At 46.5% G+C, this 27940-nt stretch overlaps 2 protein-coding genes and 1 long non-coding RNA gene across 4 annotated transcripts in view; 2 read left to right on the top strand and 1 right to left on the bottom strand.

Moving 5' to 3' along the window:
- The window catches only part of LOC308459232, a 216915-nt gene that overhangs the window by 48242 nt on the left and 140733 nt on the right, over window positions 1-27940 (bottom strand). The window lies entirely within an intron of this gene.
- Window positions 1-27940, top strand: part of BCDIN3D (BCDIN3 domain containing RNA methyltransferase) — a 108714-nt gene that overhangs the window by 65782 nt on the left and 14992 nt on the right. The window lies entirely within an intron of this gene.
- On the top strand, window positions 420-27316 carry SRI (sorcin). 2 transcript variants are annotated; one of them, XM_080974296.1, is made up of 8 exons: window positions 420-571; window positions 9004-9087; window positions 14652-14721; window positions 15252-15295; window positions 16912-17059; window positions 18395-18508; window positions 22353-22411; window positions 25236-27316. In XM_080974296.1, exons 1-8 carry the CDS (start codon window positions 521-523, stop codon window positions 25260-25262), a joined length of 597 nt encoding a protein of 198 aa, XP_080830422.1. In that variant the 5' UTR covers window positions 420-520; the 3' UTR covers window positions 25263-27316. The 2 variants fall into 2 exon arrangements, with proteins under 2 accessions (XP_080830422.1, XP_080830423.1); XM_080974297.1 differs by lacking the exon at window positions 9004-9087 and having other exon boundaries at window positions 442-571.

Here is a 27940-nt window from a genome sequence, read left to right as displayed (position 1 = left end):
TATATATATGAAAGCGGCTACCTCTTGTGTGTTTATTATGTATTTATATTTATGCATGCATTTTGCACGCAACCTCCTCCTCTTCCACCCCCAATAAAACCCTCAATTCCGCCCCCCAACACCCGCAACGCCCTGCGAGCCAAAAGCGCCCTGCGCGCTTTGCAAAACACTTTCGCCTTTGCGCAGAGAAAGTTTCCATTTTCCTTTCCTCCCCGGGAAAGAGGAAGTCCGGCTCGTACCACTTCTGGAGGAGGGGGGAAACCTCCAAGAGTCATTCCCAGCATTCCCACTCCCCCACTTTGCAGAACCTGGGCGGGGGGGACCCGAGTCCTTTGGAGACCTCTTGGAGACCCCGACCCTTCTAGCGCCTGCAGAGGGGCGCCCAGAGACCCCCTTTTCCAGACCCCTCCCCCTGCCTCCCCCCTCGCCAATGGTTTGATCCGGACCTCCCCGGAGAGTAGGAGGAGGCGCGGAGCCGGCGAGGTAGGGTTGGTTTGCAGCAGCGAGGAGCGCATCGGCCATGGCGTATCCTGGGCATCCCGGCGCCGGAGGTGGCTATTACCAGGGCCAGGTAAGCGAGGATGCAGGGATGGATGGACCAGGGGGGGATGGGGAGTAAGGGCGGCCCTCGGAGGGCGGTGCACGCGGCCCGCAGGCCTGGGAAGAGGATGGGGGGGGCGCCTCCCCTCCGCACATTCTCCCTCTTCACACTTTCACTTTGCCCCTTTCCCCTCCCCCGCTCTTCTCTCCCCCTCCCCCGCAAGGCGTTGGGGAGAGGGGGGATAAATGGGGGTGGGAACTGGTCCGTAAATGGGGGTGGGAAGCGAGGATGGGGGCGCCAAGGGGAGGGAAAGGATCGTTGGCTGGTGGGTGGTGGACCTCGCAGGGCTCTCCCCCTCCTGGTTAAAATGTTTCAACGTTGCGTAATGTTGTGTTTTAATACATGCCACCATCGCGCTGCGTTCCATCCAGGCGCCTTTGCTTGTTTATTTCCTTAAAAAATGGATACACCACTTTATTTTGCGGGTGGTTGTTTTTTTAAAAGGCTTCTTTAAATGCTAAAGCAGGGGTCAGCAAACTTTTTCAGCAGGGGGCCCTCAGACCTTGTGGGGGCCAGACTATATTTTTTGGGGGGGAATGAACGAATTTCTATGCCCCACAAATAACCCAGAGATGCATTTTAAATAAAAGGGCACATTCTACTCATGTAAAAACACCAGGCAGGCCCCACAAATAACCCAGAGATGCATTTTAAATAAAAGCACACATTCTACTCATGTGAAAACACGCTGATTCCTGGACCGTCCGTGGGCTGGATTGAGAAGGGGATTGGGTCGGCTCCGGCCCCCGGGCCTTAGTTTGCCTAAAGGTAAAGGGACCCCTGACCATTAGGTCCAGTCCTGACCGACTCTGGGGTTGCAGCGCTCATCTCGCTTTACTGGCCAAGGGAGCCAGCGTACAGCTTCCGGGTCATGTGGCCAGCAGGACTAAGCCGCTTCTACGAACCAGAGCAGCGCACGGAAACGCCGTTTACCTTCCCGCCGGAGCGATACCTATTTATCTACTTGCACTTTGAGGTGCTTTCGAACTGCTAGTTTGGCAGGAGCAGGGACCGAGCAACGGGAGCTCACCCCGTCACAGGGATTCGAACCGCCGACCTTCTGATCGGCAAGTCCTAGGCTCTGTGGTTTAACCCACAGCGCCACCCGCGTCCCCTTAGTTTATTATTATTATTATTATTATTATTATTAACCTCTCTTGCAAGCTTGAGCTCATTCTGAGCTTTCGCCAGCCTGACCTTCACCTTGCAGCCATTAGTTATTCGTGTATAATCTTTGTGATTTTCCCGTTCTTCCATTTCTTAACTCTCAGCTCATCTGTAAACTCCTTATGCAGCCACACCGGTTTCCTTAGATGCCTCCCACTTTTTGTTCTTCCTGGAATTGTCTGCAATTTGAGCCTTCAGTTTAAGAAACCTTTAAGAAACTCCCATCCATCTTGGATTCCATAATAATAATAATGATAATGATAATACTTTATTATTTATACCCTGCCCATCTGGCTGGGCTTCCCCAGCCACTCTGGGCGGCTTCCAACAGAACACTAAAATACAGTAACCTATTAAACATTAAAAGCTTCCCTAAACAGGGCTGCCTTCAGACGTCTTCTAAAACTCTGGTAGTTGTTGTTCTCTTTGACATCTGGAGGGAGGGCGTTCCACAGGGAGGGTGCCACCACCGAGAAGGCCCTCTGCCTGGTTCCCTGAAAGTTTGCAACGTTTGGGGCCTTGTCGTTCAGGGGGTGGGCAGTTGAGTGAAGCCTGTAGGATGGGGGAGACCCAACGGAGTTGTATAAAGTTAGGCATTTGGGGCCCGTCCTTTGAAGCTGAATGGTGGCAGGAAAACTACTCCATCAGTATAAATAGTGACACGGTTGATGGACCCAGCCTTGAATAAAATATGGCGGGGGGAAGCCCCACCCTGCATAATTGATCATGTGATTCAGTGCACGCCCATCATTTGAACGGCAACGCCCATCAACTTTTTTTGGGGGGAGGGGCCCCCTTAAATATTTTATTGGGGGAGCTGAAGACCCCTGGGTCCCCAGGACTCGGCTCCTACGGACCCAGGGCTCCATCTAAAGTCACTTCTTTAATATAATAATAATAATAATAATAATAATAATAATAATAATATTTATTTATACTTCCCTCCCCGGCCAGAGGCGGGCTCAGGGCGGCTAACACCAATAAAATCATAATAGGGGGAAAAGAGAGGGGGGGAAAACCCAATTTAAAATACAGGTTAAAATGCAATTTAAAATGCAGCCTCATTTTAAAATAGCCAATAAATCATGACCATTAGGGAAGGGAAATATAAGGGTCAAACTGAGTCCAAACCAAAGGCCAGGCGGAACAGCTCTGTCTTGCAGGCCCTGCAGAAAGATGTCAAGTCCCGCAGGGCCCTAGTCTCTTGTGACAGAGCGTTCCACCAAGTCGGGGCCAGCACTGAAAAGGCCCTGGCCCTAGTTGAAACCAATCTAACCACCTTGCGACTTGGGACCTCCAAAGTGTTGTTATCACTTATCGTCAGGATAAGTCCTGTGAGCTCTCAAGTAAGCCCCGCTGTGTCGCCGTGGTCTACTCAAAAGCAAGTCTGTGTAGGATGGCTCTGGGTCTAGTCCAGGGGTCAGCAACCTTTCTCAGCCGGGGACCAGACCACTGTCCCTCAGACCATGTGGGGGGCCGGACTATATTTTGGGGGGGGAAATATGAGCGAATTCCTATGTCCCACAAATAACCCAGAGATGCATTTTAAATAAAAGCACACATTCTACTCATGTGAAAACACCAGGCAGGCACCACAAATCACCCAGAGATGCGTTTTAAATAAAGGGACGCATTCTACTCGTGTAAAAACATGCTGATTCCCGGACCGTCCGCAGGCCGGATTGAGAAGGCAATTGGGCCGCATCCGGCCCCCGGGCCTTAGGTTGCCTACCCTGGTCTAGTCCTACTGTTAGACAAAATGAGGCAGCTGCCTACGGGAGAAGATTTTGAAAGGCAATTAGTGTCAGCTTGTTAATGTATTATTTTCATTGTGCGTAGTTTTGCTCCCAGGGGGGAAGGGGTGGGGAGTGTTCTTCTGCAGGTCCCCAAATAATGGCTCACCCTGAGCACTTTGGACCTTGACAAAGGGCAGGGCGGTTCACACAACGTCTGAGGGTGGGCTTTTGCTGTTGCGGCAGCTGCAAAGGCTCCAAAGGGCAAGGAACATTTGCCTGCCTGCAGCCAGCTGCTTGTGCTGCGATTGTCACAAGGGATCAAGGTTGTTTCCCACCATCTTCCGCGTGCAGCGGAACTCGAACCCGCTTCCCGCTGATCAGGTTTCAAAACAGGCTGCTGGACGAGTGAGAGACAGTGGCTCGCCTGTGACGTTCGCCAGCGAGCTTTCCGTGGCCGCGTGGGGACCTTAATCCACGTCTCCCTGAGCTCAAGTCAAACGCTCAAACCACTAGGCCACGCTTCCTTTTTGGGGGAAGGGCGGGGAAGGGAAGATAAATGGCCTCTTCTGCAGCTTGGCTCTAAAAAGCCCCAAGCAAGGAGCGGGAAAAGCTCATCTGAGACTCTGCCGGCGGAATAATTACCGGGCGTAATGTGTTTGCTTTCTACGATGCTCTTGAGCAGAAATGGATGCTTCCATTTGTCTATGCTCTCCCTTGGGTGACGCTTGAACTCTGCGTTGCTAAACCTCATCTGCCTTCTGGAAGAAAACCACCAAGCTTGGTCAGTAGAATCATCGGCCTCTCTAAAAGGCTGGATATTTAAAATGAAGCCCCACAAACACCTGTAAATATTGTACATTTGTCATCGTTCCCTTCAGACTTAACGTTCAGGTATTCATATTTATTTTAATCCAGATTATATATGTTTTGTTTTTTAAAAATGCAGCTTTAAATATTCAATAAGGTGTACAGATCAACAACAAGAAGAAAATACTGCGGTTGAGTAGAATACAGAGCTACTTTCCAGCATCTTCAATATTAAAAAATAAATGTGGAGTGATAATGGGCCTTGGTTTACATTAGAGTGAAATTAGATCATGAGCCATTAGCAAGAAAAAAAACTCGATGAGAGAGAGAGAGTAGTCTGAAATAGATTTGGGCTGGGTGAAAGATCCCCGCCCATGGCCAAAATGACAAATCCAGAATATTTTTTTTTTTAAGTACCGTACTTTTCTGTGTATAAGACTAGGGTTCTTTTATGATAAAATAATGTAAAACAATTGGGGTCATCTTAAACAAGGGCAATCTCCTCCCCATTTTCTCAATTTTTAGCCCCCCCCCCAAATAGTCTTATACACAGGGGCATGTTATACACGGAAAAATACAGTATATGAAAACTAATCGACAACCCTGTTTCAAACACATTGAACTAAAGCTTGCCTTTCTATGTACAGTGGACGCTCGGGTTGCGAATGTGATCCGTGTGGGATGCACACACGGGTTGCAATTTGGCACGTCTGCGCATGCGCAAAACACAATTTAGCGCTTCTGCACATGTGCGACTGCTGAAACCCGGAAGTAATCCATTCTGGTACTTCCAGGTTTCGGCGGTCCGCAACCCGAAAGAACGCAACCTGAAGCAGAGGCAACATTAGGTATGACTGTACAGTCTTACCTTGGTTCTCGAACACCTTGGTGGGTGTACGTTTTGTCACCCAAACGCCACAAACCCGGAATTAAGTGTTCTGGTTTGTGAACGTTCTTTGGAAGCTGAACGTCCGACTTGGCTGCAGGAAGCTCCTGCAGCCAATCGGAAGCCGCGCTTTGGTTTCCGAACGTTTTCGGAAGTCAAACAGACTTCTGGCACTGATTATGTTCAAGAACCAAGGTGTGGCTGTTATCCTCATGGGGAGATCTGTCAAAGGTCAAGCGTTTCCAGATATCCTGGAGATGTTGAGTCGGAATATGCACCAAGCCACAGGACTCTGCGCCTGATCCCCAGGTCATAGGATCCAGCCACCAACCCCAACCTGTATAGGAGGAGAATCTTCCGCTGCGCCCATTTCAGAGATTTTTCCACGCCCTTTGTAAACTAATGGAGGTGTGTGTGCTTATACCCATCGCTCAATGGATGTTTGCTCTCTGCGCAAACAAGGGCATTTCCGCGTCAAAAAGCCCTGCCCAGCAACTCCCGTGTTTCTCACTTCTAGAAATTTGTGGGCCTGTGACTGGCCATGTGCAAACATTTTGCATTGTGCGCCTCTCTTTGTCTCCCGGGTGGGCATGGGGCGAGGCAGGAGAGACTGACGGGAAATACGGCAGAAGCTCAGTGACATTTCAAAAGGGAGAGTCCGACATTGTTCAGAGAAAGAGAATCGCTTCTGCAGTGTTGGAAATTCAGAAGTGTAAGTTCATTGCTAAATGGCACTTTAAAACTAGGTTACGGTCGCCACAACAGAAACTCAAGGCACCTTTTATTTTTCTTGCAATGTGCTTTACAGTGGTACCTCTGGTTACGAACTTAATTTGTTCCGGAGGTCCGTTCTTAAGCTGAAACTGTTCTTATCATGAGGCACGCTTTCGCTAATGGATCTCGCACGCGCCTCTGGTGCACGATTTCCGTTCGCATCCTGGGGCAAAGTTCACAACCAGGAGCAGCTGCTTCCAGGTTATAATAATAATAATAATTTATTATTTATACCCCACCCATCTGGCTGGGTTTCCCCTGCCACTCTGGGCAGCTTCCAAAAGAATATTAAAATAAAATTACCTATTAAAAATTAAACTCTTCCCTAAACAGGGCTGCCTTCAGATGTCTTCTAAAAGTCTGGTACAGTGGTACCTCAGGTTACAGACGCCTCAGGTTACAGACTCTGCTAAGCCAGAAATAGTGCCTCGGGTTAAGAATTTTGCTTCAGGATGTGAACAGAAATCGTGCTCCGGCGGGGCGGCGGCAGCAGGAGGCCCCATTAGCTAAAGTGGTGCTTCAGGTTAAGAACAGTTTCAGATTAAGAACAGACCTCTGGAACGAATTAAGTACGTAACCAGAGGTACCACTGTAGTTGTTTTTCTCTTTGACATCTGCTGGGAGGGCATTCCACAGGGTGGGTGCCACTACCAAGAAGGCCCTGTGCCTGGTCCCCTGTAACCTCACTTCTCGCAATGAGGGAACCGTCAGAAGGCCCTCGGAGCTGGACCTCAGTGTCCGGGCTGAATGATGGGGGTGGAGATGCTCCTTCAGGTATACAGGACCGAGGCCATTTAGGGCTTTAAAGGTCAGCACCAACACTTTGAAGTGTGCTCAGAAACATACTGGGTTAGCGGAGTTCGTAATCAGAAGCGTTCATAAGCGGAGGTACCACTGTATTGTTATTATTATCATTAATTTCATTTCTATGCCAATGTATTTTATTGGATAGAAAAAAATCTCACAGCACTTTAAAAGCGCAATAAAGCATCGAATAAAATGATTCAAAATGAAAGTTTGAGCTTTGAGAAAAATATGTCACATCCTGCTGTAAGTGACATTTTGCTTTCCCCATATAGATTTACCGACTTAATTGGTAGAGCTGCCCCATTGCAGAAGGACTCTAGGAGGGAAGTGTGGTGTAGTGGTTAGAGTGTCTGACAAGGCCATGGGAGATCAGTGTTCAATTCCTCACTCAGTCCTGAAGTTCACTAGGTGACCTTGGAGTCAGCCATAGCCTCTTCACCTACCTCACAGGGTCGTTGTACGGATTAGATGAGGTGGGGGGGGGTGAACCATGGACTCATTGGATAAAAAGGTGGGAGATAAATGGAATTAATTAGCTCCTCTGCTGACCTGCTTAAGAAAGCTGGAGGAATCAGCCAGGTGGAGATGTCAGTCATCAGCCTGGCACCCGGAGTGGTTGCAATTGGACCCACGCCAGTTGCAAAACGCACCTGGCGCCTGGCTAATTTCTAACTGTGCTCCTGATATTTTTTATGGGCACTTGACCATAGAAGAAAATTCATATTGGAAAGCAGGGAGTGTGAAGGGCTTTGGGCTGTTGGACTCTGACTGGGTTCAGCTTGCGTTCCATTGAAAACACATTGAACGTTTGCCTTCCTATGTACGGTCGTACTTTGGTTCACAAACGCCTTGGTACGTGTACGTTTTGGCTCCCGAATGCCACCAACCCGGTAGTAAGTGTTCCGGTTTGCCAATGTTCTATGGAAGCCGAAATTCGACGAGGCTTCCGATTGGCTGCATGAAGCTCCTGCAGCCAATCGGAAGCCGCGCTTTGGTTTCCGAACGTTTTTGGGAGTTGAGTGGACTTCTGGAACGGATGACGTTCAAGAACCAAGGTACGGCTGTAATCCACATGGGGAGATCTGTCGAAGGTCAAGGGGATGAGTTAGTTGCAGCCTCAGTTTCAGTAGGAATTAAGAGCAACTAACTGTCCAATCCTAGACCTTTTTACCTGGGGGTAAGTAAGCTTACAGGGACGCGGGTGGTGCTGTGGGTTAAACCACAGAGCCTAGGACTTGCCGATCAGAAGGTCGGCGGTTCAAATCCCCGCGATGGGGTGAGCTCCCGTTGCTCAGTCCCTGCTCCTGCCAACCTAGCAGTTTGAAAGTACGCCAGTGCAAGTAGATAAATAGGTATCGCTCCAGTGGGAAGGTAAACGGCGTTTCCGTGCACTGCTCTGGTTCGCCAGAAGCGGCTTAGTCATGCTGGCCACATGACCCGGAAGCTGTACGCCGGCTCCCTCGGCCAGTAAAGCGAGATGAGCGCCGCAACCCCAGAGTCGGCCACGACTGGACCTAATGGTCAGGGGTCCCTTTACCTTTACCTAAGTAAGCTTACCTCCAGGTAAGTGGGTATAGGATTGTAGGTGCGGCCCACAGAATGATTCAGAAGTGTGCCCTCCTTGGTAGTGAAAAAGTGCAATATGTTTTCCTGGTTCACAAGCATCACCGCCGCAGAATTATCCAAAGTGCTGGTGGGGAAATGCGACTTGACTTAGCGATTTAAAGCAGCCCTTTGGCCGGACGACTTAAAACTGCAATTTGGTGTTTGTCGGACCCGAACTTGCAACGTGTCCAGGATTCACTGTCGAAACTGCTTTTATGAACACGGGGATTAAGAATAGGTTTTGCGTGTACAGTGGTGCCTCGCAAGACGAAATTAATCCGTTCCGCGAGTCTCTTCGTCTTGCGGTTTTTTCGTCTTGCGAAGCACGGCTATTAACGGCTTAGCGGCTTTAAGAAAAAGGAAACAAACTCGCAAGAACTCGCAAGACGTTTCGTCTTGCGAAGCAAGCCCATAGGGAAATTCGTCTTGCGGAACGACTCAAAAAACGGAAAACTCTTTCGTCTAGCGAGTTTTTCGTCTTGCGGGGCACCACTGTATTGAGACTGCCGTTCCCAAGGAAGGCTGCGGGGCTGGCTTTCCAGTAAATGTGCGTGCCACTCAGCTCAAAACGACGGTGAAAATTCCTTGATTTAATTTCTTCCCATTTTTTTTATTTGTAGTATGGGAGTGCCCCCGGCGGACCCTCCTTTCCTGGCCAAGCGCAAGATCCTTTATATGGCTATTTTGCTGCGGTTGCTGGGCAGGTATGGCTACCTCCTCCCCACCCCCCAAATTTACACAGCAAATATTAGACGCTTTTCCCCCTTGCTGTCCCTTAATTCATCTGCAGCGGGGGCAAACCCCTAGTGTGTGCTTTTGCCAGTGACATATATTCCCAGGGCTGTGGAACCTTGAAAGCAGTCATGACTTTTTTGTTTTGTTAATAATTTTTTATTGGTTTTACATGAATTTATACATAATAACTATAACCATTCCGAAACATAAAAAGTTTTTTTCGAACCTACGAACCTCCTCCCCTCCTTCCATGGGTTCCATTTTGGAAAATGTTATCTTTTTCCTTTTTCCTGCATCTTTTACTGTTACCCATCCGTTCTATAATCACAGTAACCAAAGTTCATTTCACATTACAAGTGTCATTGTATCCTTGCCAATGATTTTAACTTTCTACAGTGGTCTTTTAAGTATATTAAAAAGTTATTCTAATTATTATTATTATTATTTATTTATACTCCTCCCATCTGGCTGAGTTTCCCCAGCCACTCTGGGCGGCTCCCAATCGAGTGTTAAAAATAATACAGCATTAAATATTTAAAAACTTCCCTAAACAGGTCAGTTCAGATGTCTTTTAAAAATAGTTCTAGTTACAGGTAGGTAGCCGTGCTGGTCTGCCGTAGTCGAAACAAAATAAAAAATAATTCCTTTCAGTAGCACCTTAGAGACCAACTAAGTTTGTTATTGGTATGAGCTTTCGTGTGCATACACACTTCTTCAGATATCTTCTTCAGCTATCTGCATGCACACGAAAGCTCATACCAATAACAAACTTAGTTGGTCTCTAAGGTGCTACTGGAATGATTTTTTTATTTTTTTAAAAAATAGGATAGCTGCTTATTCCTTGACATCTGATGGGAGGGCGCCACCACCGAGAAGGCCCTCTGCCTGGTTCCCTGTAACCTCACTTCTCGCAGGGAGGGAACCACCAAAAGACCCTCGGTGCTGGACCTCAGTGTCCGGGCTGAACGATGGGGGTGGAAATCCTTTAGGGAAACTTGGTCTTCCTGGTTTCTGATCTTTCCCGTCAGTCTGGCCATTTCTGCATATTCCGCTAGCTTGGTAACTTTTGAAGTAATGCAGCTTTGCGTGACAGTTGCTGCAGCCAGTGCCCCCATAGCAAAGGTAAAGGGACCCCTGACCATTAGGTCCAGTCGTGGCCGACTCTGGGGTTGCGGCGCTCATCTCGCTTTACTGGCCGAGGGAGCCGGCGTACAGCTTCCGGGTCGTGTGGCCAGCATGACTAAGCCACTTCTGGCGAACCAGAGCAGCGCACGGAAACGCCGTTTACCTTCCCGCCAAAGTGGTACCTATTTATCTACTTGCGCTTTGACGTGCTTTTGAACTGCTTGGTTGGCAGAAGCAGGGACTGAGCAACGGGAGCTCACCCCGTCGCGGGGATTCGAACCGCCGACCTTCTGATCGGCAAGTCCTAGGCTCTGTGGTTTAACCCACAGCGCCACCCGCGCCCCTTAATGCCCCTATTGAGACCCCCAAATTGTAGGCAGATGCTGTATTTCAGTCCCTACTATAATTCTTCAATTTATTAGGCTCAGCAAACGGTCGTTGAATAGTGAGCCAACAAAGGGTGTCAGAAGTGGCTGGCATATTGGGCTTTAGCTAGGAAGATCTGTGGCTGATTCAGCCATGAAATGTTCTGACTGCATGGGAGCAGCTTGGATTTGTGGACTTGGAAAGGATCTCCAATGGTTTTAGTAGCCCAGCCCCCCTGCAATGCAGGAACTTGCAAAACCACCTCTGAGTTTTAAGGAAAAGCTCTACTTCCTGCTGAAATGCAACCTTCGGGTTTTAATTCAGAACGCCAGTTGTCTTGGAATGTGCAGAAATGGTGAAACTTACCGGAAGAATAAGAAACCAAGCTAACAAACTCTTTTATAAAACAATGGAAATGGTTTATTTGAATATTTACAGGTGAATTGCAAACAGACAAAATCATTGGCAGGATTATTGTAATACTCTGCAGTTTCGTAAGAGTTTATATTTAAAGCAGATAGTTAAAGGAGCAAATTGAATGAATTGGGATATGCAGAAGATATTAAAAAATACGGAACCGCAGAAAGGGGGGGAAGGAAGCCAGACTTTGAAATGTTAAAACGATAGTAAAATTAATGAAATGTATAAATTTGAAAAGTATAAATATTTTTTTTTAAAAAAAAGAAAAGAATGCCAACCGTCTTGCAGAGAAGACTCATCATTTAAACGGCTAGTCTGGAGTAGGGACCACATTAAAGAAAATAAGTACCCAGCCTCTGCCTGGTTTTTTCCCCTTACACTGTGACTTCTTCTGTACTAGGCTGTCAGATTAAATCTGTCAGTCAAAACCAAAAACCTCCATAACTTACTTAGAGCAAAGAAGATCTGTCGATTACCCTGGTGGTCCAATAGATCACCCCCATGCTTCTATTTCACTGTTATTCCCCCTCCACTACGCCTTCAAGCTCACGCCAATTCCGATAAGACTGCTTGCATGCTAACTGACTCACCAGTATATTTTTTAATTGACCACAAATGTCCTTTGGGGGCGTATCAAGGAAAATACGGTTTCCTTCTACACAAACAAGCCTTAAGTCTCTAATGCGTCCCTCTCTTCCTCTTTCGTGGTTCCAAGGAGGAGACTAGAATATTTCAGATCTACTTTTAAGCAAACTGCACTCCCATGGGATGTCTGAACTTGGAGGACAGTCGTCTCTTTAAACCAGGCTTCCCCCAACACGGGGTCTTTCGGATGTTGTTGGTCTCCAGCGCTCTGCCCATTGGACATGCTGGCTGCTTGCTGGGAGTTGGTGTCTTACAAAACCTGAAAGTTGGTTAAGTCTGTGGCATCGCAACAAACCAGAATAAGGAACCACAGTTTTACCCTGGCTTGTTCTTGCCAACCGTAGTTTAAGCAAACTGCAGTTTCCCGGGTTCTGGCATAATGGGAAACTCTGGTTTGCTTCAACGTGAACTTTTCCGATCCTCTCTTTGCAGCCTCGAATGGGGACTCTTTGAGTTTTCATTGCATCCAAACTGGTCCCAAGGCCAGGGAACGTGAGTTTCAGAATGTAGACAGGGTGTGTAGGACTTCTGATCACCTCTCTTAAATTATTTTATTTTTCGTTATTTGAACAAGTTTCTGTCCTAACGCGTTTAGCATGTCCTGCCCTGGGAAACGAAGCTATAAAAATGACTCATTTTTCTGCATCTATAGTTTGCATGTTTGAGGGTGGCGCTCAAATTCCGGCCTCGTTTGAGGTCCTTTTAAATTTGGCACGACTGATGCTTGAATCATATAGAGCAGGCATGCCCAAAGTCCGTTTCAGGGGCCTAATCTGGCCTGCCGGTTGATTTAATCTGGCCCCTGCGGCAGTATATGTCCTGGGGATAAAATCCTTTAAAAAAGCTCAAAACTTTGGGGTACACTTCAGTCAACAACTTCGTTCGGCCCTCACGCATGTTCACTTCATCATCAAATCTGGCCCTCTTTGAAAAAAGTTTGGGCACCCCTGAGTCTCAGAATCATAGAGTTGGAAGGGACCCATGGGTCATCTAGTCCAACCCCAGCAATGCAGGAATCTCAACTAAAGCATCCATGACAGGTGGCCATCCGACCTCTGCTTAAAAGCCTGCAAGGAAGGAGAGACCACAATGAAGAGATTATGTTTATAAAAATTATTATTCTCACAAATGGCACCAGTTTATTTGGAATGGCACAGATGGCATTTGAAGTGAAAACGTTGCCCATTATAGACACATTGGAGAGCTGTTAAGACCAGATGTACATGTGAGTGAGACAGCAACAGCCTTTGGAACCATCTCTCCCTTTCGGGTAGCGATTAGGAACTTGATCCTTCTTCGTCCCAAACTAGACACTGCTCTTTTTGTCCAAACAGGAAGGCAAATGTGTGCTTTCCTGCTTTGCATCAATAAGGATATCCTTGCAAAACAGAAAAGCTCGCCGGGAGCAAGGATCAGAAGCTCACAGAATCGCAGACGCATTGTAGAGTCAGATGGGACCCCAAGGTTTCTCTAGTCCAGTGTTTGCCAAACTTGGGTTTCCAGCTGTTTGTTGGACTACAACTCCCATCATCCCTAGCTAGCAGGCCCAGTGGCCAAGGATGATGGGAGTTGTAGTCCAACAAACAGCTGGAAGCCCAAGTTTGGGAAACGCCGATCTAGTCTAACCACCTTTGAAGCAGGTCTAAAGACACCCAGGCAGATGGGAGAGTCCTTCACCTTTTGAGGCTGTCCGAAAGTTCTTCCTAATATTTAGGCAGAATCTCCTTTTTTGGTAACTCAAATCCATTGGTCCAACTTCTCTGTGATGACAGCCCTTCAGATATTTGAAGAAGTCCCATATGCTCAGAGACTTTGCACCTGTTCACTGGGGGAATAGGAAGCCCCGAACATCTATTTTTTAGATGTCCCTTTTATGAAGAGGCACACAGTGAGACCAATTGATCCCCTACCGTTGAGGCTCGCTGACCTCCCGGAAAAGCAAAAATTTGACCTTTTCCTGTTAGGCAAAGATCATAAGACGACCCAGATGGTCACCAGATTCTGTGTAGGCGCAGACTATCCCCCGATCCAAACGAGTTCTTTAAGAAAATCTCCAAACTCGGTTCCATGGGTGACGCTGGGTCATCTCTCTGCGGTAGCTTATCTTAAAGTTTTAAGTGTTTATACGCTTCTCACATTTATAAATTTTAAATTTATCGTTGTACGTTGTTTTAAATGTTTGCTTTCCTTCTGGGATTGGACCCCCAAGTGTGTTTTATAAGCTGGTCTCCGACCATAATAAATTATCTATCCCCTCTGCCAGGCACCGGGGGAAAAGGATGTGTGAAAGTTTGTTCTTGTCCTAGCCTGGTAATCTCTCTCCAGGACTGCTTGTTATCCCAAAGGTCTCCGTTGTTTTGAGAAATTGCATGTTCACAGTTAATTTAAAATGAAAAAACAAAACAAAACTGCATGCATATATAAAGGGGTACCCAGTCAACCAAGCATTGTGAGCCCTGCCAGTTTGATTAACTGGTGGTGTTTGAAGAAGCCAGGAGGCTCATAAAACCACTTTATGTGGGACCTTCCTACTAACTTCACTTAATGAAACCAATATTGAAGTGAGCCAACTCCTTACAATAACCAACTAAAGGATGGAAATATGTATGTTTACATGTTGCATGTTGTCTGTTACGTGTGTTGTCCATTAAGTGCATGTGAGTCTGTTCCTTCTGTCTCTTACTTTAGAAATGTTTAAGGGGTTTGTGCTTAAAATTGGCCACAAAATCCACAGACTGCCTTTCTTAAGTGTGCGTAGTTTAAAACCGCAAGCTTGCTTCAAATTTTAGTTTAAAGAAACCATGTTGGACCTGATCAACTCAAACATGGCATGTTTTAACACTGGGGAAACTCAGCCAGATGGGCGGGATATAAATAATAAATTATTATCGTAAATTATTATTATTATTGCAGAGATGGTCAGGTCTCGGGCACAAAGGCAGTAACCCTGGCGCGATGCTCTTTCTGTTTTCCGTAGGACGGGCAGATAGATGCCGACGAGCTGCAGAGATGTCTGACCCAGTCAGGGATTGCAGGAGCCTATAAACGTAAGTTTGACCCAAACGGATCAGCTGTGCTGAGTCTTGTTGCGGCAAAAGCGACAAGACCCGGAACTGGTTGCAAAAGTTGCTACTTTCCCTCTTGCATTTTTTAAAGCATCTCTTCCTATCCCTCTTTTAACATATTGAAATATTTGAAGTGTTCAGTTGTGGGTGAACATATCAGACGACACAGCGATTCTTCCAACAGCTCTTGTTTATTCAGAGGCCAGAACTGAACTGAACTGAAGGGTTCAGCCAGCCTGCTTATATAGAGCTCCAGTACAATGTAACTGTAACAACTTTCTAAAACTATCCAATCACTGAACGTCACTTTTGATCCCTTATTTGCATAACTACAGTATCCCCCTGCTGGCCCAGGGTGAGAACTTCAGTACATAACATGAAGGAAAACTCATCTTGAGGAATTCATATGCTGTTCATACTTTTCTCCTTGAAAACCACTCTTGGCTTGGGCCAAGAGAGGGGAAAAAACACCTTATTTTTCTTGTTGACTGCTTCTGTTTTTCTTTAAACAGCTTTCAACCTAGAGACCTGCAGGCTCATGATCTCCATGCTCGACGTATCCTTCACATATTTGGCTTTGACTTATAATATTTGTGCTATTATAATTAATAATTCTCATTGCAGTTATGACTTGTGCTTCTAGGTGGCTGGAATTATTATTATTATTTTACCCAGGGGGTGAGGGAGGTAAAAAATATGCTATTTAAGCTGTTGCTTTGAGCCCCTTCACACCTCCTGGATCTGTGATCTGCAGACGCACAGACATTTCCCCTTACTTTTTAGGAGGAAAAAAGTGCGTCTTATGGAGCAAAAAATACGGTAATTAAACTAAATAGCTTTCACCTGCTTTGGAGTAAATGTGCAATTATTTGTTACCGCTTTAAATTTTCTTGTGCTATTACCTTCCTAAGTGGGCCTTGCAAAGTGCTATTCTGAATATTGGTTTGGGGAGGGGAAGGGAGAGGGGTCGCTGGGGATGAGTTTATGGAACAAGGGGACAGGGACCCCTCCAAAGTGTTGGCAAACCCAACAAAAGGAGAGTGGCAGATGAAGATGATGGACTTTGCAGAACTGGCGAAGCTGACGGGAAAAATCTGAAAGCAGCGTGATCAGGTATTCCAAAAGGACTGGAGTAAATTTATACGATACCTGAAAGATTATTGTAAGCAATTAACATCACTAGCAGGGTTAGCTGAAGACTTGAACAGTGGACGCTCTGGTTGTGAATGTGATCCATGCGGGAGGCATGTTCGCAAGCCGCAGCATTCGCAAGCCGCAGTGGCGGGTCTGCGCACGCGCGGGTTACGATTCGGGGCTTCTGTGCATGCGCAAAGCACGGTTTAGCACTTCTCCGCATGCACGACTGCCGAAACCCGGACGTAACCCATTCTGGTACTTCCAGGTTTTTGTGGTCCATAACCCCAAAAAAAGGGACACGGGTGGCGCTGTGAGTTAAACCACAGAGCCTATGACTTGCCGATCAGAAGGTCGGCGGTTCGAATCCCCGCGACGGGGTGAGCTCCCGTTGCTCAGTCCCTGCTCCTGCCAACCTAGCAGTTCGAAAGCACGTCAAAGCGCAAGTAGATAAATAGGTACCGCTCCGGCGGGAAGGTAAACAGCGTTTCCGTGCGCTGCTCTGGTTCGCCAGAAGCGGCTTAGTCATGCTAGCCACATGACCTGGAAGCTGTACGCCGGCTCCCTCGGCCAATAAAGCGAGATGAGCGCCGCAACCCCAGAGTCGGCCACGACTGGACCTAATGTTCAGGGGTCCCTTTACCTTTACCTTTAACCCGAAAAAACACAACCTGAAGTATCTGTAACCCGAGGTATGACTGTAATGAGAAGCTCTCTACCTTTCTATACTTATTTAAATTGTGAGTTATTCTGCAATGAATGCAATTGGAATTGGAAAACGTACCAAATTCAATGATATAAAGGTTAATTTTGAAAGCCAGGAGGCGGGAGGGAAGGAAATCGATAGGCTCTAAAGAGCCAGGGAGGTAAAGTGGATAATAATGATGTGAATGTGTATTATTAAATGGAAAATAAATAAAACATTTACACACACACACACACACACAAGTGTAGGGAAACCATAGTTGATGTTTCTCAAGCACATGAAAGGATATTGATCCAGTTATTGATGTGAAGTGATCCTTATCCGCTGCGCAGAGAGATATGTCTGGCACGATGGGCTTCAATGAGTTTAAAGAGCTCTGGGCCGTGCTGAACGGCTGGCGGCAACACTTTATGAGCGTCGACAGCGATCGCAGCGGCACGGTCGATTCCCAGGAGCTGCAGAAGGCGTTGACGTCTATGGGTGAGCTGGGAAACGGTTGCATTAGATCCAGATGTTTTGGACCACAATTCAATTTAGAATTGAATTTATAATTTATAATCGAATTTAGAATATAGAATTGTAGTCCAGATATTTTGGACAACAATTCAATTTATAATGTTTTGGACCACAATCCAGATGTTTTGGACTACAATTCACGGCCTAGGACCCTCGTACCTACAGGACCGCCTCTCCCGGTATGCCCCACGGAGAGCCTCAAGGTCCATAAATAGCAACACCCTAGTGGTCCCGGGCCCTAAAGAAGTCAGATTAGCCTCAACCAGAGCCAGGGCCTTTTCAGTGATGGCTCCGGCCTGGTGGAACGCTCTGCCTCAGGAGACCAGGGCCCTGTGGGATCTGATTTCTTTCCGCAGGGCCTGTAAGACAGAGTTGTTCAGCCTGGTCTTTGGCTTGGAGCCAGTTTGATTCCCTCTTTCCTTTTTCCTTTCTCCTTCTGTGCTGGAACTCCTACTTGGGGACTTCCCTGGCTTTTTTCTAGCCCATGTAGGACCAGTCTGGATCATAGCTGTCAACTTTCCCCCTTTTTTAAGGGAAATTCCCTTATTCTGAATAGGATTCCTCGCAAGAAAAGGGAAAAGTTGACAGCTATGGTCTGGATAGTTGGCATTGGTGAAGATTTGACTTTTTCATCCCCAAAAAGGTTTTGATTTGAGTGCCTACTGAAATGAGGCTGCATTTTTATGTTGTAAGTTTTATTTTAATCAATTGTTTTTATACCTGGTGTTAGCTGCCCTGAGGGACGCGGGTGGCGCTGTGGGTTAAACCACAGAGCCTAGGACTTGCCGATCAGAAGGTCGGCGGTTCGAATCCCCGCAACAGGGTGAGCTCCCATTGCTTGGTCCCTGCTCCTGCCAACCTAGCAGTTTGAAAGCACGTCAAAGGGCAAGTAGATAAATAGCTACCACTCCGGCGGGAAGGTAAACGGCGTTTCCGTGCGCTGCTCTGGTTTGCCATAAGCGGCTTAGTCATGCTGGCCACATGACCCGGAAGCTGTACGCCGGCTCCCTCGGCCAGTAAAGCGAGATGAGCTGGACTGGACCTAATGGTCAGGGGTCCCTTTACCTTTACCTAGCTGTCCTGAGCCCGGTCTTGGCTGTGGAGGGCAGGGTATAAATAAAATTTTATTTTATTTTATTTTTATTAATTCTCATCATCCCTGACCACTGGTCCTGCTAGCTAAGGATCATGGGAGTTGTAGGCCAAAAACATCTGGAGGGCTACAGGTTGGGGATGCCTGCATTAGATGACCCTTTTGCAATTGTGCAGTTTTTTGATTCCCGCTCTCCTTCCGTCCAGGATTTCGGCTGAGTCCCCAAGCCATCAACGGCATTTCCAAGCGATACAGCACTCGTGGCAAGATCACGTTTGATGACTACATTGCCTGCTGCGTTAAGCTCAGAGCTCTCACTGGTATGGGGTTTTCTCAATTCATGACGACGGACTGATTTTGTTTCTTCAAGTTTCTTCAAATTAATAAGACCAGGCTCCTTTTTGAGGTTATTTGCAGAAACATAGAATTGCAGGTCTCTGTAAGGCCGTGGTTCTCCAAAGGTGTAGCAGGGAGAGGATGGCAGATGTGGCAGGAAGATTCAATAATAATAATAATAATAATAATAATAAATTTTATTCAAGGACAATCAATGAAACATTTAAACATTTCAGTGTAGTATAGTATAGTATCAAATTATTATTTTATTATTTGCTGAGTATGGGTAGATATATTTTCAAAATGAGACCAAGAACATCAAAGGATTCTGAGGACAAGCCCAGCTGTGATCCAGAATCGCTGTTTGAACAGAGCGCTGGAGAATACTTCTGATTATTCTTCTACAGTTGTCCAGGACATACTGTTGTGAACGGGGATTTTAAACTCTGACAAATGTGGAAGATCATAAAAGAGAAAGACTTGTTTGCGTTGATGAGGAGAAGGGAGCTTGTTTGTCTCAAATTAGACCTAGCAGAAAAAGCAAGCTCACACCGCCCACTGACTTTATATATCTACTTAAAATACATACGTAAGAGGCTCATTTATAATTATAATTCCTGTTCTTGTTTTATACTTTCTGGGTGCCTCATGATCATATTATAAAGTACTTGCGTTCTGCGTTATAAATCGAACACTGCTAGGTGTTGTTTCATTTTGCTTTTCTTGCCAAAAAAACGGTGTGACGCAGGCAAATTTTTATTCAAAGTGTGGCCCAGAGAGAAAAAATTGGGAACTTTTGAAGCCCCCCCCCCCGTCTAGCCAGGGGTCCCACTGTCAAATTGCTCTTTGCTGTCAAGTGTCCTCTGATTTTTTTTCTCAGCGCAAATCTTTCCTCCTGTAACTTGTCCAGTCTCACATTTGGGTCAGCGGAGACCTGCTCTTGGCTCCGTTCTGCGCCTCAACCCTTCAGGTTATTTAAAGAGTGCAATCAGATCCTTCTTTTCTCTTCATCAAAGGCTAAACATATCCAGTTCCGCCAAGCTTTCTGTGCCGGACTTGGGCTCAGTATCGCCGGCTATCTCCCTTTCTCTTTCCCGAACTCCTTCGCGTCTCAAAGTGCATTCCCCAGAACCGAACGCTACACTCCAGATGAACTCTTGAGTAGAACAAGAAACAATGCAAGCAACACGAAGAGCAGTTTACTAGATAGCACTGCAATTCTTATTGCATAATATACATGATTTAGTACAACAAAAACAAAATGTGTACACTTGTGAATTCTCTAATATATTTGAAAGCGAATGAACACACGTCTGTCAATCTTTGAAAGTCCGTAGAAGTATTGTAGCCTTATTTGAGTTCACTGATTGGGTCTGCGTTGCTCCGGGACAGGAGGAAGTCAAATGACACCGAGGTTGGTTCAGAGAAAGCATTTATTCTGCTCTCCGGATAGCAGAAGGCACTCGCGTGATCAAGTCCACAGGAAGTCCAAAGAAATGACAAGTTTCATGCAGAATATATATCCTCCAGGCACCCTCTCCCTCCTTCCCATATAAATCCAACCACGTCAGCCTATGTACGCAGGTTGACATCACATACAGTGGTGCCTCGCAAGACGAAATTAATCCGTTCCGCGAGTCTCTTCGTCTTGCGGTTTTTTCGTCTTGCGAAGCACGGCTATTAGCGGCTTAGCGGCTATTAACGGCTTAGCGGCTTTAAGAAAAAGGAAACAAACTCGCAAGAACTCGCAAGACGTTTCGTCTTGCAAAGTAAGCCCTTAGGGAAATTCGTCTTGCGGAACGACTCAAAAAACGGAAAACTCTTTCGTCTAGCGAGTTTTTCGTCTTGCGAGGCATTCGTCTTGCGGGGCACCACTGTATGTTCTTGCTCTGGTATTCTTAACCATAAAAGGGAATTCCTTCCTGTACTTCTGACCATAAAAGGATCTTCCTCTTCCTACTCTTATCTTGGAGGAAGAGATCATCATCTCCGAGAACACGCTTTGGCGTTGTTCCGGACTTAGGTCTGTGCGTCTTTTGTGGTCAGCACATAAGATAAGGCACGGACGTGTCTTCTCTGTTCTGCTGGTGCAGTCAGGGTCATCCCTGCCGTCACAAACTGATAAAGGAGAGGGCTCTGAGCATGGCCGGGTTTTTGTTTATACATTGACTCAGAGCTCAAGTTAATGGATTTTAGCTAAGGAAAAATAGGGATTTTGGTGCAGTTTCAAACTGCCTGCACAGTCAGTTTTGGGTTTGGGAAACCCATTCCTTCAGTATAATAAGTCTATGATTGAAACAAAGTAATAGATGCTATCCTGTGGGCTAAGCGGTAAAACTTCTAATCCATAGATTAGAAAAACGTACAAGGAGCAGTGGTCATGAGGATATCCAGCGAAACAGTCAGATTATCCGGGATCACCATGAACGCCTAAAAACGTTTTTGTTGTACTAAATCATGTATATTATGCAATAAGAATTGCAGTGCTATCTAGTAAACTGGTCTTCATGTTGCTTGTATTGGTTGTTGTACTAAGTTTGCAACACAGGGGTTTGTTGTTCTGAACTCTTGAGTACGGCAGAGTAAGGTGGAAAACCTGTGAATCCGTCCTCCCACCCAAAAGGGTTGCTAACAAGAAGCTTTCGCCTGAAAATAAATCACAAAAATGTGTTGTTTAATAGCAGGCTGGCGGGCAGATATAGAGAGGGAGGGTGTGAGCTTCTGTGCCTGTCGTGGAATTCTACTCAATATTGATCCAGAGCAGATTCCAACGTATCGTTAGCAGAGTAAAAACTTAAACATGTTGCAGGATTCCCAAAAAATAGACCAGAGGCAATGAATATTTGATCCAGCAGAGCTTTACTGCTACTGAAGGCAAATGAGCAGAGTGGTCACAAATCCAATACATTTGGGATTGGCCCTGTCCATCAGAAATCCAGTTGCAGCAGACTTAAACTTAAAATAACTTATTATAAGTCTAAAACCTTAACGCTAAGCATACTATGTACAAAACACCACATGAGAAAGAAGGAGAGATAGAAAAGGATGAAACCCAGTCTCCTTCCGGCCTTATTATTATAGTCATCATGACCTTGTCAGAAGAGATAACAGAACCAGTTCACGCCAGCTGTATTCAGCTTCTCTGAAGGAATAACCCAAACATCAGGAACCTTCTGCTTGCTTCTTTCACGCAGAGAATCTTCCAGATCCCTCTTGAAATACCGTATTTTTCGCCCTATAGGGCGCACTAAGGTGTGTTTTTTGGGGGGGGAAATAAAGAAAAAAAATTATTTCCCTCCCAGGCGCGGGGCTGGGGTGGGGGAAGCCCGAGCTTCCCCCGACCCCAGCCCCCAGAACAGGCTGCTCTCCGCAAGCCTTGGGAGCTGGTCGGGAACTCCCGCCGGTCTCCCCAGGCTTGCGAATATCTGCCCGAAGCCCGGGGTGTGCTCCACTGCGCTCCCCAGGTTTTGGGCTGCAGGCTGCTGTCTGCAAGCCTTGGGAGCCCGGCGGGAAGTCGTGGGATAGCTTCCTGAAGCCTGGAGAGCAAGAGGGATCGGTGCGCACCGACCCCTCTCGCTCTCCAGGCTTCAGCGAAAGCCTGCATTCGCTCCATAGGACGCACACACATTTCCCCTTAATTTTTGGAGGGGGAAAAGTGCGTCCTATAGGGCGAAAAATACGGTAAGTAGAATAGGAAAGATCTCTACATATCAGATCAATACTTTCTGCACTAAAAAATGCAAACTTCCCACTTGTATTCATCCACCTGGGGCTTTTGTGTATCCTGGCTCCTGTCCTAACATGGTTTTTCCTGTGCTGCATTTGCAGATAGTTTTCGGAGACGAGATGCAGCTCAGCAGGGGATGGTGAACTTCCAGTACGATGATGTAAGTGAGCTTCAAGTCCGTTTCCTGCTTAGAAGCGCAAGACTCTGTTCCCCCTTGAACGTTGTGATGAAGTTGCAGCAACTTATAAGCCGAGAGCTCCAGGCTTTGAACTCCTGGTCCTTCCTCCCAGGAGCTTGGGGACATTCTTTGCAGCTACAGAAATCTAGAAAACTGCCTTGTATGTAGTCAGCGCTTCCTACAACGGGGGTGAGGAACCTGCGGCCGTCCAGGTATTGCTGAACCCCAACTCTCATCAGCCTTGGCTTATCACGGCCAGTTGTTCCTCGACTACAACTCCCATCATTCCTGGCCATTTGCCATGCTCACTGGAGCTGATAGAAGAGTTGGGGTTCAGCTGGAGCAGTGGTTCTCAACAGTTGTGGCAGGAGAGGGTGGCAAGTGTGGCAGGAAGAATCAGAGACAACCCAAGCAACATTTTAACAGCTCGCTGCAGTATGGTATAGTGTCAAAATAATTTTGATGATTTGCAGAATAGGTAAGGTAAAGGGACCCCTGACCATTAGGTCCAGTCGTGACCGACTCTGGGGTTGCAAAGCTCATCTCGCTTTACTGGCCGAGGGAGCCGGCGTACAGCTTCCGGCTCATGTGGCCAGCATGACTAAGCCGCTTCTGGCGAACCAGAGCAGTGCACGGAAACGCCGTTTACCTTCCCGCCGGAGTGGTACCTATTTATCTACTTGCACTTTGACGTGCTTTTGAACTGCTAGGTGGGCAGGAGCAGGGACCGAGCAACGGGAGCTCACCCCGTTGCGGGAATTCGAACCGCCGACCTTCTGATCGGCAAGCCCTAGGCTCTGTGGTTTAGACCACATCGCCACCCACGTCCCCTGATTTGCAGTATAGGGACAGATAATTTGCAGAGTGAAAGCAAGAGCATCATCAGGCAATACTGAGGAGAAGCCTAGTGGCATTTTCCAGTGTATAGTCGTACCTTGGATCTCAAATGCCTTGGCTCCTGAACGATCAAAACCCAGAAGTGAGTGTTCCGGTTTTCGAACGTTCTTTGAACGTCTGATTTGGGTTCCAAACGTTTTGGAAGTCGAATGGAGTCCGTTCGACCTTCTGGAACAGATTCCGTTCTACTTCCAAGGTATGACTGCATTTCTGATCAATATAAAATTCAGTGTGGCGCGAGCAAATTCTTATTCTGAAAGCGTGGCCCAGAGTAAAAAGTTTGAGAACCGTTCATCTGGAGCAGGGGTCAGCAAAAGTTTTCAGTAGGGGGCCAGTCCACTGTCCCTCAGACCTTGTGGGGGGCCAGATGATATTTTGAAGAAGAAGAAAAAATGAACGAATTCTTATGCCCCCCAAATAACCCAGAGATGCATTTTAAATAAAAGCACACCTTCTACTCATGTAAAAACACGCTGATTCCTGGACCATCCGTGGGCTGGATTTAGAAGGCGATTGGGCTGGATCCGGCCCCCGGGCCTGAGTTTGCCTACCCATGATCTGGAGGATCAGAAGTTCTCCACCCCTCTACAGTGCAGTCCCTAAGGCGGTTGGATGGCTCCTTGTGCGCCTCCTTCCATCATCTCCTGCAGCCCAGCTGGTACCCAACGTCTTGCTCTGCTTTCCTTTGGACCCCATCAGTGAGGCCAAGAGGGGGGTCTTGTCATCTGGGCAGCCCAGGACCTCCAGACACACTGGCCAGCCTGCGCCCCAGGGAGGTCACAGCGATTTGGCTTCACCCCCGGAGGCGGACTCCGTTGTCTCTCGAGACTGATGCATCCTGGCAAGCATCGTGCCACAGTTATTTCATGCACCGTATTTTTCGCTCTATAGGACGCACCGGACCATAGGAGGGGGATAACAGGGGGAAAAATTCTCCCCCTCTCTGCACAGCGCCCCTTCAGCGAAGTGGCAGGAGAAACGGAGCCCCTTCCATTTCTCCTCCCGCTTCGCTGAAGGGGCGCTGCACAGAGAGGGAAAACTGCAGCGCCTCTCCAGCGAAGCAAAGCCTGGAGAGCAAGAGGGGTCGGTGTGCACCGACCCCTCTTGCTCTCCTGGCTTCAGGTGGCTATCTGCAAGCCTTCGGAGCGCAGCGGGAATTCCTGCTGCGCTCCGAAACCTTGCGGATATCTGCCTGAAGCCCCCGGAGTGCAGTGGGAGTTGCCGCTGCGCTCCGGGGGCTTCAGGCGGCTTCAGCGAAAGCAACACGAAGCCTCCAGAGCGCGGGGGGAGCTCTCCCTCTGCACTTCGGAGGCTCCATGTTGCTATCGCTGAAGCCAAGGAGCCTGCATTCGCTCCATAGGACACACACACATTTTCCCTTAATTTTTGGAAGGGAAAAAGTGCGTCCTATAGAGCGAAAAATACGGTATTCACCGCATTTTTCGCTCTATAAGACGCACCAGACCACAAGACGCACCTAGTTTTTGGAGGAGAAAAAATATTCTGAATCTCAGAAGCCAGAACAGCAAGAGGGATCGCTGTGCAGTGAAAGCAGCAATCCCTCTTGCTGTTCTGGCTTCTGAGATAGCTGCGCAGCCTGCACTCGCTCCATAAGACGCACACACATTTCCCCTTACTTTTTAGGAGGGAAAATGTGAGTCTTATAGAGCAAAAAATACGGTATATCCCACTTTTTCCACCAAGGAGCTACATGGTTCTCCCCCTCATCATTGAATACCCTCAACAACCCTGTGAGGTGGGTTAGGCTGAGCGCAGTGACTGACTCTCGAGGCCTCCCAGTGAGGGATTGAACCCTGGTCTCCCAGGTCCCAGGCCGCCACCCTAACCACTACACCACAGGGGCTCTCTAGTGATGATAACGCACGTCTCTCTCTTTCCCTTTCTGCAGTTCATCCAGTGTGTGATGAGCATCTAATTCAAGATGAAGGAAGAAACGGGCGAGCATGAGCCACATTCCAATTTGTTTTTGCTTTGCACCAAAAAAAAAAAAAAAAAAGTTATCATGGCTGTGTAACTAAATAGTGGTATTTGCCTATTTTATAAATATTGATTTATATGCTTTTTATAGTTTTGATAACTAACAAAACACAATAAATCCTGTTTTGGAGTTGATTTGTCTAGCATATTTATAATTTTGCTTGATACGGACTTTTTAAAAAGTTGACTCTGTTTTTTTTCTTTCTTTTTACCATCTCTTCTTGTACTGTTTTTTAAACTATTCATATTGGAACATACTCTTTGTACCTGTGCCATATAGAGACCGGCCAGAGGCGAGGAATTGTGTGAAAACAAATGCAGAAAGCGTCAGTGGAAGCTGCCTGCAAGTCTTGGAATAAAGCGATCAAGGTCTTGCTTCTGAAAAAAGAACGTTCTGCTTGCCCTTCTGATATTTATCATGTTTTCTAAATGCAGGGAATATTCACTGATGATTGGTCCAGCTAATTGTGCCAAGCTGCATATTATGAATTAAAGAGTTTTCTGACGTAAGAGAGTGCTTAGGTCTTTCGGTCATGCTTCCTACTACCTTGTAAACATAAAACTTCCTCGTTTTCCTGTGCTAAAAAGCCATGCATAAAAAGTTAGATACAAGGCTATAATCTCGTCAAGATTTGGGGGGAAACCTTGAATGAATGCCTTATAGTCTTCTGTAGGAAAGGATTTTATTTCTCCGCTCCACGGAAACACAACTTCTGTGTTGTGCTCCTTACTTCCCATGCGCTTGCAGCTTCATTAAAATGAAGTTATTTGCCGAACGTTGCTTGGCATACCTTATTTTGCTTAAATATTCTGGTTGCTTGTGCATGGAATGTGCTCATTCGCAATTATGCTAGGAAGTGGAGTATGGTAGCACTCTTATTTAATTGCAGGAAGTATTCTTTAATCTTGATGAACGGAGCAAAACCTATCTGCTTTTTAGGTGCCCACTGAATTTTAGGTGCTGGAGAAGGGTTAAAATGGGCAGCCCCCTGCCTTTGACATCTGCATTGAGGAAGGAAGGAAGGAAGGAAGGAAGGAAGGAAGGAAGGAAGGAAGGAAGGAAGGAAGGAAAGGGGCTGGGTTAGTTACATTCTTAGAGCTTCAGACTTCTAGGTGTGATCTCTGGATTGGCAGCTGGGAACCCTGCAAAAATGTGGAAGATAATCCATGTTCTCGGTTGTGTGCTTAGTACGTTAGGCAACACTAATTTACTCAATTACCTTTATCACAGCTTGGTGGTATAATCCAACAGTTTACGGTCAGGGAGTTAGTACCGAACAAAACGGGGAGTGCTGAGTAATTCCAGGATTAGTTGCAATCAGGGAATCTGAAGTTCGTCTCCCTATCAACAAAAGATAATTCTAACCTGTTGGTATTCTGGCTGCTTCTTTCCCCGAAGTTGGAAAATAAAACGGTGATCATCACCTTCCAGGCAAGTGAATCTGTCTGCCCTAAATTTCCTGTTTGCATTTAAAAGATTCCGTGTCAAGATTTCAGGAACCACCCTGAGCAGGAATAGAGGAACGGAAACTCTCTACTTTGCGTGAAAGGGGTTCCACCTGCCTGAACGTATGAGAACTCTTTTATCAGTTCCTTTATGGTCCTTTAATCGTATTCAAACCTAACCACAAAGCAGTCATAGCTGGACTTTCTATATGTGTAAAATCCTTTGCTTCCTTGCTAGGAAGAAGCACAGGGGCCGATGAGCAGGTTGAGAAATGCTAGAATGTTTTATTTTGCTAGACAGATGCCGTGACTAACGCATGATATGGAAGTTAAGACTGTGCAGCTTTCTTTGGTAGTCTGAATCTAGTTTAGGCTGTTCTGAAACTACATTGACCATGAATTATCCCAAGTAATGCCGTCTTGCATCAGTCTAGGTAAAATGTTGATCTGCCGCTGTTCAAAGTGTAAGAAGAAGAAATATAAAATGTTTGTACTGCATTATCTGTACTACTATCAGTAATTATATTAATAAATTACGGTGAACAACGTTTGACAGTAACAAGCTATTCCGTTATCCCAGCCTTTGCAAAAACATGCAGTTCCTTGCAGAGATTTCCCAAAACCTCAAGATTGCACGAGCCGAATTTCCGTTGCATTTTTAAAGTGCGGTTTTTGATTCAAGAATGTAAGAAGCTGCCGGGTGAGGCCAATGGTTCATCTAGTCCTGTTCTCAAAGAGGCGAGCCAGATGTCCTAATGGGAAACCTGCAAACAGAACATGAGCACAAGGGGTCTTCTCTTTTCATGTAGTTTCTGGCAACTGTTCAGCCTACGAACAGCCCAGCTTGCAGGTAACTGGGTTTGATTCTTTGGTACCTTGGAGAGTTGTCTGCTTTCAGCTTGACGTGTCAAAAGTTGGGGAAGCCTCTAAGGGATTCGTCCAATGCTCCTGTCGCCTAGGTTAGGAATATTATTATTATTATTATTATTATTATTATTATTATTAAATTTTATTTATACCCCGGCCTCCCCAGCCGAAGCCGGGCTCAGAGTGGCTAACAACAGTAAAACGCTAAAACATTCTAAAATCATTTCATTATAAAATTAATTCCAATCAAATTAATGGCAACCATTGGGCTAGTTCTGTGAGGATTCGGTTTCATATTGTACA

The sequence above is a fragment of the Podarcis pityusensis genome (genome assembly GCF_964106645.2).
Source record: "Podarcis pityusensis genome assembly, chromosome: 12".
NCBI classification, from domain to species: Eukaryota; Metazoa; Chordata; class Lepidosauria; order Squamata; family Lacertidae; genus Podarcis; species Podarcis pityusensis.
This window is presented reverse-complemented; position numbering and strand designations above follow the sequence as displayed.

Bases quoted from the DNA above. Each gene is read 5' to 3' on its own strand.
- SRI (XM_080974296.1), top strand. From the start codon at position 521: ATGGCGTATCCTGGGCATCCCGGCGCCGGAGGTGGCTATTACCAGGGC. The intron at 572-9,003 runs GTAAGCGAGGAT...TTTTATTTGTAG, and splicing joins GTGGCTATTACCAGGGCCAG to TATGGGAGTGCCCCCGGCGG. The intron at 18,509-22,352 runs GTATGGGGTTTT...CTGCATTTGCAG, and splicing joins TAAGCTCAGAGCTCTCACTG to ATAGTTTTCGGAGACGAGAT.